Genomic DNA, 19,057 nt, shown 5'->3' with positions numbered 1-19,057 from the left:
CCCAGAAAATTGACATGTAGCTCGAAGTTTTATGACACCCCTGTATCAGATCACAAAATGATCAAAGCAAAAATCAGTTTACCCTATTATGAACCAAAAAATAAAATAACAAAAATATTCTCACGAACTAATTACAACAATTTCAAGGAATGCATGATAGAGAAATGTAGACAAAATATTCAAACAACAGATGATTTGATTGGTGCTCTAACCTCCGCAAAAAAAAACGCAACAATGAATTATCATAAAAAAGTATTAAACAACAATTTTTGGTTTAACAATAAAATTAAACAACAAATAAAAATAAGAGACAATGTTTATCGGAAAATGAAAAAATACCCACATATAAACAAATATAAGGATGATTTTAAAGCCATCAAAAAAGAAACTTACTACATGATAAGAAAAACCAAGAAAGAATATATAAGAAACAGAATAAACAAAATTGGTACCAATAGCAAACAGTTATGGTCCATTATCAATCAAACACTCAATATTGAAAATAAAAAGCAAAATAATAAAATCAATAAAATCAAAAAGGATAATATATCTATATCAGAGGATGGAGAAATTGCTGAACAACTAAATGAATATTTCACGGAGAATCCTTCAACATTGCATAGCAAACTCAAAGTTTTTCCTGATACCTTCGAAGAAATAGTAAGTGACAGATCCATCTATTTACAAAAATGTACTAAAGAGGAATTGAAAAATGTAGTGAACTCTCTCAGTACTTCATCTGCTAGTGGAGATGACGACTTGACAGCAAGAGACATCTCATCAGTCTACAATATTGTGGAGGATACACTATTGAACACTATAAACTTTTCACTCAGAACTGGTGTTTTTCCCAAAAAATGTAAAGTATCCAAAATTATACCGGTTTTCAAGAAGGGAAGCAAAGAAGAAGTGGAGAACTATCGGCCAATTGCATTAAATTCTACAATTTCAAAGATAATTGAGAAAATAATTAAAAAAAGACTGGTTGGATTTTTCAGATTGTCTCAAGAACAGTATGGTTTTCAAGCAAATAGTTCAACGCTGGGACCAGTGGCAGACCTGGTAGAAAATATAATAAAAAAAACAGACGACGGTTATTATGTTGCTACAACATTCATAGATCTCAAGAAAGCATTCGATACAATAGATCATCACAAGCTAATTGAAAAACTGGAGCTACTTGGAATACGAGGACCAGCCTTGAAACTTATAAAATCGTTTCTACTTGACAGATCTCAATATGTTGCAATAAATGGTAAAAAAAGCAGAAGAAGAAAAGTCAAAACCGGTATACCTCAAGGATCAGTCCTCGGGCCTCTATTATACCTGCTGTATGTTGAGAGCTTATCAAAGGTGAATCTACCAGGAAAATACTATATGTTTGCAGATGACACAGTATTATTATTTTACCACAATGATCTGAAGGAACTTGAAAGAATTGCTAATAGTGCTCTACTAACATTTTTTAAATGGTTGTGTTGCAAAAAAGCTCGTAATCAATGAAGATAAGACAGTCTACATGTTGTTTAGCTCCATAAAAAAAAGAAAAAACAAACACGATATTTCACTGAAGATAAACGAATGTGTAATCAAGCGTGTGAACTCTTATAAATATCTGGGGTTGGTTGTTGATGATGAACTTGGATGGAGCAATCACGTCGACACTGTAATCAATAAAATCAGCAGTATGATTGGTCCTATTTCCCATATACGAAATTACCTTACAGACAAAGAAAAACTGATGTTCTATAATGCTCATATAAACAGTGTACTAATTTACTTATTAGTCATATGGGGCAATACCACCAAATTCAACATAAATAGGTTGCAACGATCACAAAATAAAATAGTGAAATTCCTATTCAAGTTGCCATTTGATACACCTACCACATTGCTGTATAGTAGATATCCCATTTTGCCTATACACAAGCTCTATTTGCGAGAATCGTACATGTTTGTCTACAAGATCACCAATAATCTCTTGAAAAACGGCCTTACAGTGGAGAGCAACATCATCCATCAATATAATACAAGAAATAGAGAAAGATTCAAGCTGGATAAAAACACAAAAACAAACTATGGTAGAAGAAGACCTAGCTATGCCGCTGTAGAACTTTATAACAAATTGCCCCTTGCCATCAGATCGTCCAAATCGCTGGGGACATTTCGAACTGGTATACGAGAACATTTAGTTGTGTGATTTTATTGTTAATATTAGAGAGTTGAAGTGCAGCCATGAACGTAAACGTTAACGTTATAATTGACATCTACGCATGCTCATTCGTCAGTTTTTAACGTTAACGTTAGCGTCAGCTTTACGGCCTACGTAAACTAGCGGTCTCCCACGTATACCTTAAACATCGACGTACGTTAACCGAACGTTAAACGAGTAGCACCGATGACTTGCGAATGGCCGAATTTTGATTGTTAAATGCAATTCTCGATAACCTCAAACTGTCATTGTTTACATTTCCTGTGTATTTTCTCATAATGAACGAAAATTATAGGAAATCAGCAGTGACTTGAAAGTTATCAAAAGGATTAAGTTAAATTACTTTGTTATCAGACTATATTCAGTACATAAGGAAATGGCTGATCTACACTGCAATTCTCATGTCTCTAACACTTGAACATTTCATTGATAATAAAATACTTCCAAGCTGAAAATTCTCTTCATTAGGCATATAAATCATTAGAGCATCAATATTCCAAATGTTATTCCAGCTGTCGAAGCTCAATATGAGATAAAAGCATTGAACTCCATAGAGTTCAATGATTGAACTCTATGGAGTTCAATGTTTGAGGTTATCGAGAATTGCATTTAACAATCAAAATTCGGCCATTCGCAAGTCATCGGTGCTACTCGTTTAACGTTCGGTTAACGTACGTCGATGTTTAAGGTATACGTGGGAGACCGCTAGTTTACGTAGGCCGTAAAGCTGACGCTAACGTTAACGTTAAAAACTGACGAATGAGCATGCGTAGATGTCAATTATAACGTTAACGTTTACGTTCATGGCTGCACTTCAACTCTCTAATATTAACAATAAAATCACACAACTAAATGTTCTCGTATACCAGTTCGAAATGTCCCCAGCGATTTGGACGATCTGATGGCAAGGGGCAATTTGTTATAAAGTTCTACAGCGGCATAGCTAGGTCTTCTTCTACCATAGTTTGTTTTTGTGTTTTTATCCAGCTTGAATCTTTCTCTATTTCTTGTATTATATTGATGGATGATGTTGCTCTCCACTGTAAGGCCGTTTTTCAAGAGATTATTGGTGATCTTGTAGACAAACATGTACGATTCTCGCAAATAGAGCTTGTGTATAGGCAAAATGGGATATCTACTATACAGCAATGTGGTAGGTGTATCAAATGGCAACTTGAATAGGAATTTCACTATTTTATTTTGTGATCGTTGCAACCTATTTATGTTGAATTTGGTGGTATTGCCCCATATGACTAATAAGTAAATTAGTACACTGTTTATATGAGCATTATAGAACATCAGTTTTTCTTTGTCTGTAAGGTAATTTCGTATATGGGAAATAGGACCAATCATACTGCTGATTTTATTGATTACAGTGTCGACGTGATTGCTCCATCCAAGTTCATCATCAACAACCAACCCCAGATATTTATAAGAGTTCACACGCTTGATTACACATTCGTTTATCTTCAGTGAAATATCGTGTTTGTTTTTTCTTTTTTTTATGGAGCTAAACAACATGTAGACTGTCTTATCTTCATTGATTACGAGCTTTTTTGCAACACAACCATTTAAAAAATGTTAGTAGAGCACTATTAGCAATTCTTTCAAGTTCCTTCAGATCATTGTGGTAAAATAATAATACTGTGTCATCTGCAAACATATAGTATTTTCCTGGTAGATTCACCTTTGATAAGCTCTCAACATACAGCAGGTATAATAGAGGCCCGAGGACTGATCCTTGAGGTATACCGGTTTTGACTTTTCTTCTTCTGCTTTTTTTACCATTTATTGCAACATATTGAGATCTGTCAAGTAGAAACGATTTTATAAGTTTCAAGGCTGGTCCTCGTATTCCAAGTAGCTCCAGTTTTTCAATTAGCTTGTGATGATCTATTGTATCGAATGCTTTCTTGAGATCTATGAATGTTGTAGCAACATAATAACCGTCGTCTGTTTTTTTTATTATATTTTCTACCAGGTCTGCCACTGGTCCCAGCGTTGAACTATTTGCTTGAAAACCATACTGTTCTTGAGACAATCTGAAAAATCCAACCAGTCTTTTTTTAATTATTTTCTCAATTATCTTTGAAATTGTAGAATTTAATGCAATTGGCCGATAGTTCTCCACTTCTTCTTTGCTTCCCTTCTTGAAAACCGGTATAATTTTGGATACTTTACATTTTTTGGGAAAAACACCAGTTCTGAGTGAAAAGTTTATAGTGTTCAATAGTGTATCCTCCACAATATTGTAGACTGATGAGATGTCTCTTGCTGTCAAGTCGTCATCTCCACTAGCAGATGAAGTACTGAGAGAGTTCACTACATTTTTCAATTCCTCTTTAGTACATTTTTGTAAATAGATGGATCTGTCACTTACTATTTCTTCGAAGGTATCAGGAAAAACTTTGAGTTTGCTATGCAATGTTGAAGGATTCTCCGTGAAATATTCATTTAGTTGTTCAGCAATTTCTCCATCCTCTGATATAGATATATTATCCTTTTTGATTTTATTGATTTTATTATTTTGCTTTTTATTTTCAATATTGAGTGTTTGATTGATAATGGACCATAACTGTTTGCTATTGGTACCAATTTTGTTTATTCTGTTTCTTATATATTCTTTCTTGGTTTTTCTTATCATGTAGTAGGTTTCTTTTTTGATGGCTTTAAAATCATCCTTATATTTGTTTATATGTGGGTATTTTTTCATTTTCCGATAAACATTGTCTCTTATTTTTATTTGTTGTTTAATTTTATTGTTAAACCAAAAATTGTTGTTTAATACTTTTTTATGATAATTCATTGTTGCGTTTTTTTTTGCGGAGGTTAGAGCACCAATCAAATCATCTGTTGTTTGAATATTTTGTCTACATTTCTCTATCATGCATTCCTTGAAATTGTTGTAATTAGTTCGTGAGAATATTTTTGTTATTTTATTTTTTGGTTCATAATAGGGTAAACTGATTTTTGCTTTGATCATTTTGTGATCTGATACAGGGGTGTCATAAAACTTCGAGCTACATGTCAATTTTCTGGGCATGATAATGTGGTCGACACAGGAACCCTGATTTGAGTTCATGCGTGTAACTTTTGATGTGGTGAGGAATTTAAAATAATTGCTGTGAACAAGATCAATGTAGTCTTTAACGAAGTTCAATTTTTTCTTTTTTAAATCCAGATTAATATCACCTATTGCAATAACATTTGGATATTCAGTAAGAGTATGATTAAGTTTAGGAATGAAATTATGTAATTTGTTTTTAGGTGCTCTATAAATATTCAGAATATGAGTTTTGTAATCCTCTATATAGATCTGACAGTATTCACACTTATCCAGGAGTTCAAATTCCTTATTAACAACGACTTCAAATTTTAAATACTTTTTAACATATAGGATCACACCACCACCTCTGGTTCTAGAGTTTCTACATTTATGTACAGCCACATAGTTATCAATGCTGTAGTATTTTATCTCAGATTGACGGAGCCAGGACTCAGTAATAGCAATTATATCTGGGTAATTGTAATTTCCAATATAACATTTCAAATTTTCAAATTTTTGACTCTTCCTTATAGATCTTATATTGAGATACAAGATGTTCAAAAAATTGTTTAGTTTTTTTGTGTATTTATTTTTTCAAAATCCTGTTCATTGAGAATTTTAATAGATTTACTTGTATCAGTTTCCCGTACAAAGACATGTCCATCCTTGAACCATGCAAATTTTATTGAATTCTGCTTCTTCATTTCACGAGCTCTCTTGAATAGAAGCTGATTCAACGTTGTCATATCTTCATTAATAAAGACCATTTTACTTTCCTGGAATCCAAGGTCCTTAGTGTTCAATGATATACCCTTCTTTGCCTGCATCAACTTCTTCTTCTTTTCAATGTCGATAAACTTCACCTTGATTTGTTTTGTTTGTTCTCTGCCTATCACAGAACAACTGAATTCATCCTTCGACACATCAAGTTCCAATTTCTTGGCAACATTGAGAACTACCATATCTAAATCCTTTTTTTCAGTTCTCGAAGTTAGTGGTATTCCTGTGATGACTATATTTGATTTTATTGCCTCTTGTTTGTTGTGTTCATTTTCCATTTTCAGTAGACTGATCTCTTTTTTCATATCATTTTTTTCTTTCTTAAGCAGTTTTAGTTCGGTTTTTAATTCAGCATTTTCTTTTTCCATTTTGTTTAGTTTCTTCAAAATCAAAGCGTTCTGGTGAAGAATTTGATCTAACTTAGTATCACAATTGTCAGTTAACGAGTTTTTGCTAGATTTTTTTGTTGTTTTTGGAGGTAACTCATCTTCCCCACTATCTGTAGAATCTCCAAGCTCAGAGGAAGTCCCATCACCTCCATCTTCGAGTTCCTCACAGTTATCACAAAGCCACGGTAATTTCTTGTCTATCACCGCTTTTAGATCCTAGTCATTCAATGAACAGCAAGTAGCAGTTCCATGGTACCACACTTTGCAGTTACCAGAGCATTGGATCCGCGCCACTGACTTCCTCAATGTTTGTTTACATCCATTACACTTCATAATATTTTTGTTTCTCGCCATCGTTTCTTTCTCAAGGAACACGAAGATTTTATTTAGCTGCAGCCAGATGTTCACTATCTGCAGATGACAAATATATTATCGGCCGGCGGCGACACGAAATCGAGAACCGAAAATCGATTTATTCGACCGTATCGGCACTTATTTCGGAAAATTTCCTTAACTGAATCACTACTAGGAACTTTAATTCAAATTAAGTTGGATAAAGATTCAAATATCTGAACTTCTACTATTTTTCCGTTTGTTTTGACAGAAGTAGGTTATGTTATGAAAAAGGGGCCTCTTAATCGACATTGAATCGAATTTTTTATAAGAGCAGAAGAGACTAAATGAGATCCTCAAGAATAATCTAATAACCAAAGGTAAAAGTGTATATCTTCAATTAATGGGTCACATGAAAGGAAGAGTCGAATGAAAATAGAAATTTTCATCCTAGTGTTTAATTCCGAGTACCTATTTCAATCCCATATTGTTGATTATGAACTATGTAACTTGTTTTCAATAGGAAATAATAAAGGTTCAATTCGAGACTCACAAAAGTAGAAACATCTAGATTGGACATTGGCTTATAGGTTAATGGCAGTAAAGCAGTACACAAATAATTCTACGTTATCTCTACATATCCTCCAGATGATATTCCAATTTTTTCTTAGTAACTATAGTGGCCACTTAAATGTCCATGTCTATTTTAAAATCATGAAAGCATCACTGTGAACAGGTATTTTTCAATACAGTTTAATCCACCTCCACAAACAAAAATTCCTGTGGATATGCATCCATATAAACGCACATTATTCACAAAAACAGCATAAAATCAACCCAAAATGCATAACCTATCGACAACAAACTTTGACATTTACCGATCATCTGTGTTGCTTACGCTAATAACGTAAATTCGTATCTTCCATACGACTAAAAATTATCTGAGCCAGATAGCGCAAGACGTTATTCCATTACCGCATAGCGTTCGCGTTATACGCTTCTTCCATATCTCTCTAATAGAGAGATAAGAAGCGTTAACATATTTATACTAACCTAACAAGTTGGAAGTTAGTTCTATGCATGCTACGCTTGCTCGTTAGAATGATGCATTGAACTCTATGGGAACCCATAGAGTTCCCATAGAGTTCAATGGAATGATGTCAGCTTCAGAGGTTAGAAACGAAATGAAGCTACGACAAACTTCCATGGATCTTGCTGACCAATTTTAAATTGATTAAAAAACTATACCATTTTATTACGAAATTTTGTTTTCAACTTGTTAAGAAAGGATCATAGAACACATTTCAACAGAAATAAATCTTAAGAAATTCGCTAAAATATCCAAAAACAGGCGAGAAGTACGCGGCATTTTTAGTCCCATAAGAAATGCATAGGGAATTCAGGGACCAGATCCACGGATGGATCTCGAATCGCGATTCAAATTTCCCGCCTAACCTCACTAATATGGTCTATGTATACCAGAGATATAGAATTCTATATCTCTGATGTATACATGGAACTCAGACCCTGCGTATCTGATTTTTTGTTTACTACGTTATTTTTTTCTTTGTTAATGTGTATCATTTCTAGAATAATTTTTTTATGGTAAACCCGCTGTTTAAACAAGTGGGCTTCGGGGTGGTCCGTAACTCGCCGGTACGTTGCCATATCGTACGATTATTCAGATAATTGAAGAAAGAGTAGAACTTCGATTTATGCCGCACCTCAGGTTTTAATGATTATTTTTTAAAGATAGAATTCTTTATATGGAATCGAATGGTATTAGACTCAATCTGTGGAAACTCATAGTTCGGCATGATTTTTTTGAACTCTGTTTGAAGTCTGTTATCTCAAACTCGACATTGTGCCATTATCCGATTTTTTTGCCGATTTTTTCCTGTATGCAGAACAAGATACAAAATTTATTTGTACAACTATCAATCTCAACAAACTTTTAATTTGAGAGGAACGATTTTTCGAAAATTTCATCACAATACGTGTATTATCCATTATATTAGAGAGATATGGAAGAAGCGTATAACGCGAACGTACGTTAATAACGTCATGCGGTAATGGAATAACGTCTTGCGCTATCTGGCTCAGATTTTAGTCGTATGGAAGATTGGCGAATCCAAAAATCTAGACGCTCTCTGCCGACGGAATTACGAAACTACTTTGTCAGTACTGCAAAGTCAAAACAAGTTTTGTTTCTTATGTTTTCCCGTATCTCACGTTGTCTAACAATTATAATTATTATTTGGAGAAGTTATATTGGGATTATTGTCTGGATTTCTGAATAGAAATATTGATTCCGAAAAAATATTGGAAAAGGTATTTATACCAGTGCTTTCAACTGGCAGGAGTTATGTTAAACGATTTTTTTTTGCGAAAGTTTTCTGCTAAATTCAATTGACGATTTAGAAATACAAATTTATAATTTTCATACTTCCAAATGAATGCTTTTTCTGATATGTAGAACTTGTTCCATGAGCCGAATCATATTTATGTCTCTTGAGATTTCAGTATGAGGAATACCTCTATATCATAACATGGAATTGAAATACTTTAAATAGAAACTTCACAAACTCAGTATAAGCTACCTCAACATTATTAGCTAGGTTTAATTCAAGAAGGAATCTGTGAAATAATAGGATTTTGTGTATAGGAACAGTGGATCACCAATATCATCGCTCGATTTTATTCCACAATTCATTCCTTTCAAATGAAGTAGGTATTTCCAAAGAATGTTGATCTTTCTTTACGAAACTAAATCAATCAATTCACTTCCGATATTTCCGATAAATATCTTGATTTACTAGAAAAACTCTGTTAGGCCGTACAAATCTCGAAAAGAGTACTGACAAACGTCAAAGTTTGTTTTCATTTCGCAGCGCCCTCAACGGTAATTGGATTCGCGAATACGAATTTACGTTATTAGCGTAAGCAACAGATGATCGGTAAATGTCAAAGTTTGTTGTTGATAGGTTATGCATTTTGGGTTGATTTTATGCTGTTTTTGTGAATAATGTGCGTTTATATGGATGCATATCTACAGGAATTTTTGTTTGTGGAGGTGGATTAAACTGTATTGAAAAATACCTGTTCACAGTGATGCTTTCATGATTTTGAAATAGTCATGGACCTTTAAGTGGCCACTATAGTTACTAAGAAAAAATTGGAATATCATCTGGAGGATATGTAGAGATAACGTAGAATTATTTGTGTACTGCTTTACTGCCATTAACCTATAAGCCAATGTCCAATCTAGATGTTCCTACTTTTATGAGTCTTAATAAAAAAATCTCGAATTGAACCCTATTATTTCCTATTGAAAACAAGTTACATAGTTCATAATCAACAATATGGGATTGAAATAGGTACTCAGAATTAAACACAAGAATGAAAATTTCTATTTTCATTCGACTCTTCCTTTCATGTGACCCATTAATTGAAGATATACACTTTTACCTTTGGTTATTAGATTATTCTTGAGGAACTCATTTAGTCTCTTCTGCTCTTATAAAAAATTCGATTCAATGTCGATTAAGAGGCCCCTTTTTCATAACATAACCTACTTCTGTCAAAACAAACGGAAAAATAGTAATGCGCAAGGCAAGAAAACAACGTAAATTACGATAACGTTCAACGTTATCCACCCGATATACGGCATGCGGTAACGTTAATACCGCCCGCTATTCTGAAAATGGAAATACGCATGCGTCGTAACGTTATTAGCGCTTGACGTTATTACCGCATGACGTTAAGGGTGCTTTCATATCTCTCTAATAGAGAGATATGTTTTTTCACTGTCCTAACCCAACCTAACAACCTAATCTAACCTCCAAATGATTCAATTGAATTTTTGGCCGAAATTGATCAATTATGCACATTTTCCCAATAAATTATCTCAAAACCCCAATTTGTTGAAAAAAACATTCGAATTAATTAAGAATTACAGTGAACAAACATTCAGCTGTCATAATTGAGTGCATTTAACGAACATTTCAAAAAATTATAGCTACTGAATTATAAGTTTCCGCAGATTTATTAGATTCCTCATGAACAAATTCTATCTATAAAAAAATAATCATCAAAATCTGATTCGAATATAAGGTCTCTGCACAATCTGGCAACAAAAAGCTCGAATGACGCTGTTACCGCACGCAGAATTTGACTACCGAATCTCACTTGTCTAAACAGCGAGTTTATACTTTGCTTCAAAGATTATAGATTCTCTATAATCTTTGCTTTGCTTGTCTATCTGTTACTTCTGCATCTTCAAAACGAAATCTATAATTCTCCTGCAATGCATGGATCGTTTCAATGACAACAACTTTAGATAAATCACCCAAATCTCTACATTCAGCAAGTCATGTTTGTGATTCTGATAAGATTTTACTGTGCTGATTGTAATGTTTTGTATCCTTGTAGAAGCCCTGAAGATGGATTAAAATAAATCCGAAAGCTCGGCAAAGAAAACAAGAGTATTATTGGTGAACCTAGGCCGATTCCCTTACAAACTAATCTCTAAAACTGCGACCATTATAGACCTGAATTTTATATATATATATATACAATTACTGAAGTCATTAGAGCCTTATAATAATATTAATTCAACGATAAGGGTCTATCGACTCTGGTTTGGGGAGTGAAGAAGCATTAAAATAATCCGAAAGCTTGGCGTAGAATAAAGAGTACCTCATTCACTCCCCAAACCAGAGTCGATAGACCCTTATCGTTGAATTTATATTTATATATATATATATATAGGAACATAAATTTGATATTTTCATTTGATCATTTATACTGTAAAAGTTTTCACAAGAAAGTACCTAATTCAGGCTGCATTCACATCACTTACACTTATCCTAATAAATAATAAAGATATAATATTAACTGAAATTTGTATATTTCATCATATGTTACATGTTTGTAGTGACCCAAGCAATTGTTTGAAATGACCTTCTGGTTTATCAGTGAATTGGGAAAATAATGGAAATAAGTTTCTTTCAATATCATATCTCAACTGAAGAATGCCTCCTTTCTCCAATTTTTTGTTCCAAATCAATTCTTCAAATAAGTAATTATCCAATTGTTGGGCCAATGATTTCCATATAATAGAGAAAATCTTATCTGCCAAAGACTTTTGCAACTGATGCAATCTTTTTGCTATAACTTCAAACATTGAACAGGCAGATGGCGTTAGTGATAAATTTTTAAAATCTTTATCGACTTTCATCTTGGACCAATCTTCTCTGATGTAATTTTGGCTTTTGCTTTCAATCTCCTCCATAACAAATTCAGACATTGTAGAAATTAAAAATCTTCTCATATCCCCATATAGCAATAATGTTTCAGTGAAAACACTTTGTGCCTCATTTTCTAAAGTAGAATCGTCAATATCTGGTAATAACACAGTTGGACTAATATTTTCTGATTTAGACTTGTAATAGTATAAATTCAGATGATGGAGAGTGTTTCCCCAATCCAACAAGACATTTTCCATATAAAATAAAGTATTGGCAATCATGGGTACCTTAGATTCTATTACATTACCTTCTTCTGCTTTTGCAATTTGAATCAATCGAACTCTGAAATCATCTAATAACTCCAATTGTAGCTCTAAAAATTGAAGTCGATGACCAGGTTGTGGCAAGCTTTCATACCTATCTGTTATCCGTTTCAAAAGTGTCATAAATGCATCAGCACAAACCGTCACCTTCAAGTTATCTATATCAGAGTCTAGAGGTTCAAATGCTAGTTCAGAAGATGAAAGAATATTGTCCATTTTTTCCAAGGCAAATTTTCTTTCCATTGAAATCCACTTAATGAATACTTGTGCTTGAGTAAGTACACCTAATACTCCTGCTTGTATAACTGGATAATCATAAGAAATTCTTAACTCTTTATCAAAGCTCAAAGCTTCATCAACTGTGTGTGAGAATGTGAAATCATCATACTGTGCCTTCCCAATGTCTGCATGTAGTTTTTCAACAGCTAATTGAACCAACCCCACCATAAATTCAAGCTCAATGTCTAAATGGCAGTACCCCAATTTATCAACAACGGGCTGAATCCATTTATGCAAAAACTCCTTATGGTCTCTTATCCATGTTAAAATTTGTGTAAAATACCACTCTGGCTTATCCAAACGGTTAGTTTGACGTGGACCATAAAAATGATAAATAAAACGTTTTCTAAGTGGCTGTATCATCAGAAATGTTGGTGCACTCAAACAAGATGTACTCATAGATAATGCTATCGAATCGAAAGGATCATTAGATAATTCAATTTGAAGAAGATACTCAGTAAGAAGTTTCAGTCCATCTATTGCATTTTGAGGGGGTGTTTGAAGACTAAAATTTGCATTTACAAAAGGCCACTTGATTGATTTCAAAGTCTCCTCAAAACTTTCAGATAAACTACTCTTCAGAATGTCATGCCAGTACTTTTGGACGCCACAAATAATATTATTCAAATAGAAATTATCTAAATATTTCAAGTTCCAGTTAATTTCACATAAATTAGCAAATATAGTTACACACTTTTCATAGTCTTTACTTTTGTATTCTCTTTCTAATTCAACATTGAAATATTCCAGTTTTTGTATCACTCTTATATACTGTTTGGTAATTTGTAGAACATTCACTTTATGTAATAGATCCTCGTATTTTCTTCTAGTTCCATATATTCCATCCAAATCATTCTCAATTAGTTCAGTGACTTCTTTAAAATAATGGAACAATTGATTACATTTATCAAACATTTTCTCAGAAGAATATATTGTTTTACCAATAGGGCAGTCAATATTTCTGACATTCAATTTTGATAGTAAAGATTGCTTCTTCTGAATTAAAGAATGATAGATTAATTTACATTTTTTTGAATCCAGTAAGTCATTTCCGAAATTAAGTTGTAAATTTTCAAACGATTTTATTTTTATATTATTCATCATCTCTAGCTCTAGAATTGTTATATTATTTCATTGAACTCTCATAGAGTTCAATGAGTTCAATGGATAAAAGAGAGTTCACGCGAAACGAAAGCAAAATCAAATTGATAGGTTATGTTTAACGTCTGACGTTTCATGATGGCAGCACTTCAACTCAAATTTCATCACAACACGTAAACGTTATATCTGACGTTATTTCTCACGTTAACGTTTACGTGCAGGCTAACGTTCTGTGCGCACTTCAACTCTCTATTAGAGAGATATGGAAGAAGCGTATAACCCGAACGTACGTTAACAACGTCATGCGGTAATGGAATAACGTCTTGCGCTATCTGGCTCAGATTTTAGTCGTATGGAAGATACGAATTTACGTTATTAGCGTAAGCAACAGATGATCGGTAAATGTCAAAGTTTGTTGTCGATAGGTTATTAGGTTATGCATTTTGGGTTGATTTTATGCTGTTTTTGTGAATAACGTGCTTTTATATGGATGTATATCTACAGGAATTTTTGTTTGTGGGGGTGGATTAAACTGTATTGAAAAATACCTGTTCACAGTGATGCTTTCATGATTTTAAAATATGATGAACCTTTAAGTGGCCACTATAGTTACTAAGAAAAAATTGGAATATCATCTGGAGGATATGTAGAGATAACGTAGAATTATTTGTGTACTGCTTTGCTGCCATTAACCTATAAGCCATATATCCAATCTAGATGTTTCTACTTTTATGAGTCTTAATAAAAAAATCTCGAATTGAACCCTTTTATTTCCTATTGAAAACAAGTTACATAGTTCATAATCAACAATATGGGATTGAAATAGGTACTCAGAATTAAACACTAGGATGAAAATTTCTATTTTCATTCGACTCTTCCTTTCATGTGACCCATTAATTGAAGATATACACTTTTACCTTTGGTTATTAGATTATTCTTGAGGAACTCAGTCTCTTCTGTTCTTATAAAAAATTCGATTCAATGTCGATTAAGAGGCCCCTTTTTCATAACATAACCTACTTCTGTCAAAACAAACGGAAAAATAGTAATGCGCAAGGCAAGAAAACAACGTAAATTACGATAACGTTCAACGTTATCCACCCGATATACGGCATGCGGTAACGTTAATACCGCCCGCTATTCTGAAAATGGAAATACGCATGCGTCGTAACGTTATTAGCGCTTGACGTTATTACCGCATGACGTTAAGGGTGCTTTCATATCTCTCTAATAGAGAGATATGTTTTTTCACTGTCCTAACCCAAAAAAAGATTATAGAGAATCTTTGCATCTTTGCATATAATCATTAGAACATCAATATTTCAAATATTATTCCAGCTGTCGAGGCTCAATATTATAGATATTAGATAAAAGAGAGTTCCAGCAAAATAAAATCATAGAAATACCAAAATCCAAATTGATAGGTTATGTTTAACGTCTGACGTTTCATGATGGCAGCACTTCAACTCAAATTTCATCACAACACGTAAACGTTATATTTGACGTTATTTGTCACGTTAACGTTTACGTTCAGGCTAACGTTCTGTGCGCACTTCAACTCCCTATATGGCGTATGGTCCGTATATACACATTTGGTAACCGAAAGTTACCAGAGCGGTTACTCTGGTGACTGATATTGAACCGAATTGTCAGGAATTCGATATATACGGACCACCCACTTACTAACCAGAAGTAACCAAAGTGTATATACGGACCACAGCCATGCATAATAAAGAGAATTTTCAACTTGAAAGTATTTTATTATCAATGAAATATTCATGTGTTAAGAGACATGAGAATTGCAGTGTAGTTTCAGCCATTTCCTTATGTACTGAATGTAATCTGATAACACAGTAATTTAACTTAATCGTTTTGATAACTTTCAAATCACTGCTGATTTCCTATAATTTTCGTTCATTATGAGAAAATACACAGGAAATGTAAACAATGACAGTTTGAGGTTATCGAGAATTGCATTCAACAGTCAAATTCGGCCATTCGCAAGTCATCGGTGCTACTCGTTTAACGTTTGGTTAACGTACGTCGATGTTTAAGGTATAAGAGAGTTGAAGTGCGCACAGAACATTAGCCTGAACGCAAACGTTAACGTGAGAAATAACGTCAGATATAACGTTTACGTGTTGTGATGAAATTTGAGTTGAAGTGCTGCCTTCATGAAACGTCAGACGTTAAACATAACCTATCAATTTGATTTTGCTTTCGTTTCGCGTGAACTCTCTTTTATCTAATATTGAGCGTCGACAGCTGGAATAACATTTGGAATATTGATGTTCTAATGATTTATATGCCTAATAAAGAGAATTTTCAGCTTGGAAGTATTTTATTATCAATGATATGCTCGAGTGTTAGAGACATGAGAATTGCAGTGTAGATTCAGCCATTTCCTTATGTACTGAATATAGTCTGATAACAAAGTAATTTAACTTAATCCTTTTGATAACTTTCAAGTCACTGCTGATTTCCTATAATTTTCGTTCATTATGAGAAAATACACAGGAAATGTAAACAATGACAGTTTGAGGTTATCGAGAATTGCATATAACAATCAAAATTCGGCCATTCGCAAGTCATCGGTGCTACTCGTTTAACGTTCGGTTAACGTACGTCGATGTTTAAGGTATACGTGGGAGACCGCTAGTTTACGTAGGCCGTAAAGCTGACGCTAACGTTATCGTTAAAAACTGACGAATGAGCATGCGTAGATGTCAATTATAACGTTAACGTTTACGTTCATGGCTGCACTTCAACTCTCTATTGTGGGAGACCGCTAGTTTACGTAGGCCGTAAAGCTGACGCTAACGTTAACGTTAAAAACGGACGAATGAGCATGCGTAGATGTCAATTATAACGTTAACGTTTACGTTCATGGCTGCACTTCAACTCTCTATTCTGAAAATGGAAATACGCATGCGTCGTAACGTTATTAGCGCTTGACGTTATTACCGCATGACGTTAAGGATGCTTCCATATCTCTCTATTCAATATTTCTAACTTGTGATAAGAAATTTATGTAGCAAATGAACTTATACCTTGTTAATATTTCTGTGAGAACAACTGTATGTTGATTAACAGAGTAAACTTTATTATTATTATTATTATTATAGTAATGCGCAAGGCAAGAAAACGTAAATTACGATAACGTTCAACGTTATCCACCCGTACGGCATGCGGTAACGTTAATACCGCCCGCTATTCTGAAAATGGAAATACGCATGCGTCGAAACGTTATTAGCGCTTGACGTTATTACCGCATGACGTTAAGGATGCTTCCATATCTCTCTAATGATTTCCCTGTACGTCTGTGGTCTACGAGGAGCTAAATGCTCATTCCCGTACCGACGTTGCCACGTCTACCTCTCATTCTGAAATTGTCAACTTCGGATAGATGTCAAAATAAAATTGTGAGGTGTGTAGGCAAAAATAACCATAGACATAGAGACATGGACTGAGCAATGTCAGCATGAAATTGGCCTATTTTCATTGAACTCTATGGGTGTGTTCATAAACTTACTCCGAGAGTAGAGTATGAGTATGGTCATGCTCAGAGAGCATACTCTGAGGAACTAAAAGTACGTTTGTGAACGCTTCGAGTAATCAGAGCTTACTCAGAGCTTGCTCTGAGTAAGTTTGTGAACGCAACCTATGGGTTCCCATAGAGTTCAATGCCTATTTTATAGAAAGAGAGAAACGCACGTCGGGAATGCAGTTTTCTCTTTTTTGTTCACATAGAGGTGAGTGTAGACCAATCAAAATTCTAGAAAGAGACAACTGCATTCCCGACGTGCGTTTCTCTCTGTCACTTTTTTTGACCACGTATTTCATGCATAGATAAAAAGGAAAGGCACAGTCCATGTCTATATGTCTATGAAAATAACACATAATTTGGAATATTATTTTACTTTTAGTTAAAATACGTACATTGAAATGCATTATTTTTGTTTTTAATTTGTTGGTGGTGTTAATCCTAGTGATTCTTTAGTGTTAAATGTGCGTTATTAATGCCAGTAATTATAATGAAAGTATTCAATATCTTGGGAAAGTCACACAGTATTTTAGCAGGAAGTGAATAATTATGCCATTTTCTCGTTGTGTTGTTGGATGTGGAGGCCGAGGAAACAGTGTTAAGTTTTTTTCCTATTCCGGAAGAAATTTCTGTATTTCAGCATAAGAAGCTTCACTTAAATTACTTGACGAGGAGACAACAAAACTGCTATTATTAGGAGAGCTGACTTATACTAGTTATATTTTTATTTATACTCATTATATTTATGCTGTTTTTTTAACTAGTTCTATTTTGTATCGATTATATTTTTATACTGTTCCTGGGCAGGAAGACCTGAGTTGTTAACCCTTGGAAACATTGTTTCAATAAAGTTTATTACTACTACTATAGTGTTCCTGTTTTATATATACCTATATTGAATACACCTTTTCAATGAAACAGTGCATCTTTTCAAGAATATTTAATACAACTAAATTACATAATATTACGTATTTACATTTTGAGAAAATATTCATTCCATCTCTTTTTACCCGTACAAACGCTGTAGAAATAAAGGCCAGGAACAATGGTCTACCAGACGCATTCCATATGGATCCAGAGTTTCACAATCCTCATATCAGTATTTTATTACAGGTTGGTCATTATTTCCTTCTCTAAATATACATCAATTCATCTGTGCTAATCCTTTTGTGAAATACTTTCCTCGAGTATTTTGTTCCAAATATTTTATAGAGTAACCTAGGTAAAAGGCTAATTATAAAGTATTTGTAGGCTGCTACGCTCTGAATGCTTTCGTACATCTGGCTTATCTTCTGGGAATAAAATCCGCCACTTCTTGATTTGTTTTCAAAATTTCAATAAATTAGGTACTCTTTGTATTCACTGAAAGAAAATTTATAGTTAATTCAGAAATCTTGATATATGATGATGATAGTTATCATATCAAAAGTTTAATATCAACTTACTTTTCTTATATCTATTCATCTATTACAGATTGCCAAATAAATATTCTTAGAGTTCTAGATGAAGTTAAATACCACTCTTTTATACCTTGGAACAACGAAAATATTCGGCAAGTGAGGAGTTTTACTTGTAATGACGCTTTTGCTTGCCTCCACAATTTTTGTGAGGCTAGAAGGTTGGAGGGGCCTATAATGGTCCAAATCTTTGTTTTGACCGAGAGGGTCTTTCGACCAGGTTCAGTCTTCCAAGTAATGATTCTAATGTTCTTCAGTTGTTCGAGGAACGTTACAGGACCCTTATGTTGTAGATATATCAGTTTAATTTAACGTTCCGCTCAAAACTTCTTGTTGTTAATGTT

The 19,057-nt window shown here is 33.7% G+C and overlaps 1 protein-coding gene across 1 annotated transcript; it reads right to left on the bottom strand.

The window, feature by feature from the left end:
* Positions 1 to 11,652: 11,652 nt before the first annotated feature.
* LOC123315129 (RAD50-interacting protein 1-like) lies at positions 11,653 to 13,757 on the bottom strand. The gene is made up of 2 exons (XM_044900701.1): positions 13,553 to 13,757; positions 11,653 to 13,486 (listed from the first exon to the last, which is right to left on the bottom strand). Exons 1-2 carry the CDS (start codon positions 13,713 to 13,715, stop codon positions 11,676 to 11,678), a joined length of 1,974 nt encoding a protein of 657 aa, XP_044756636.1. The 5' UTR covers positions 13,716 to 13,757; the 3' UTR covers positions 11,653 to 11,675.
* Between the last annotated feature and the right edge of the window lie 5,300 nt (positions 13,758 to 19,057).

This window comes from Coccinella septempunctata, chromosome 6 (assembly GCF_907165205.1).
Source record: "Coccinella septempunctata chromosome 6, icCocSept1.1, whole genome shotgun sequence".
In the NCBI taxonomy this organism is placed as follows: Eukaryota; Metazoa; Arthropoda; class Insecta; order Coleoptera; family Coccinellidae; genus Coccinella; species Coccinella septempunctata.
The sequence above is the reverse complement of the archived record's forward strand: the minus strand, read 5'-3'. Positions and strand labels throughout refer to the sequence as shown.

What these genes read in the sequence shown, in the direction of transcription:
- LOC123315129 (XM_044900701.1), bottom strand. Translation starts at nt 13,715, where the DNA reads ATGATGAATAATATAAAAATAAAATCGTTTGAAAATTTACAACTTAAT. An exon ending in AAATATTGACTGCCCTATTG is followed by an intron (nt 13,487 to 13,552) that starts GTAAAACAATAT and finishes ATTATTTTAAAG; the next exon opens with AAGTCACTGAACTAATTGAG.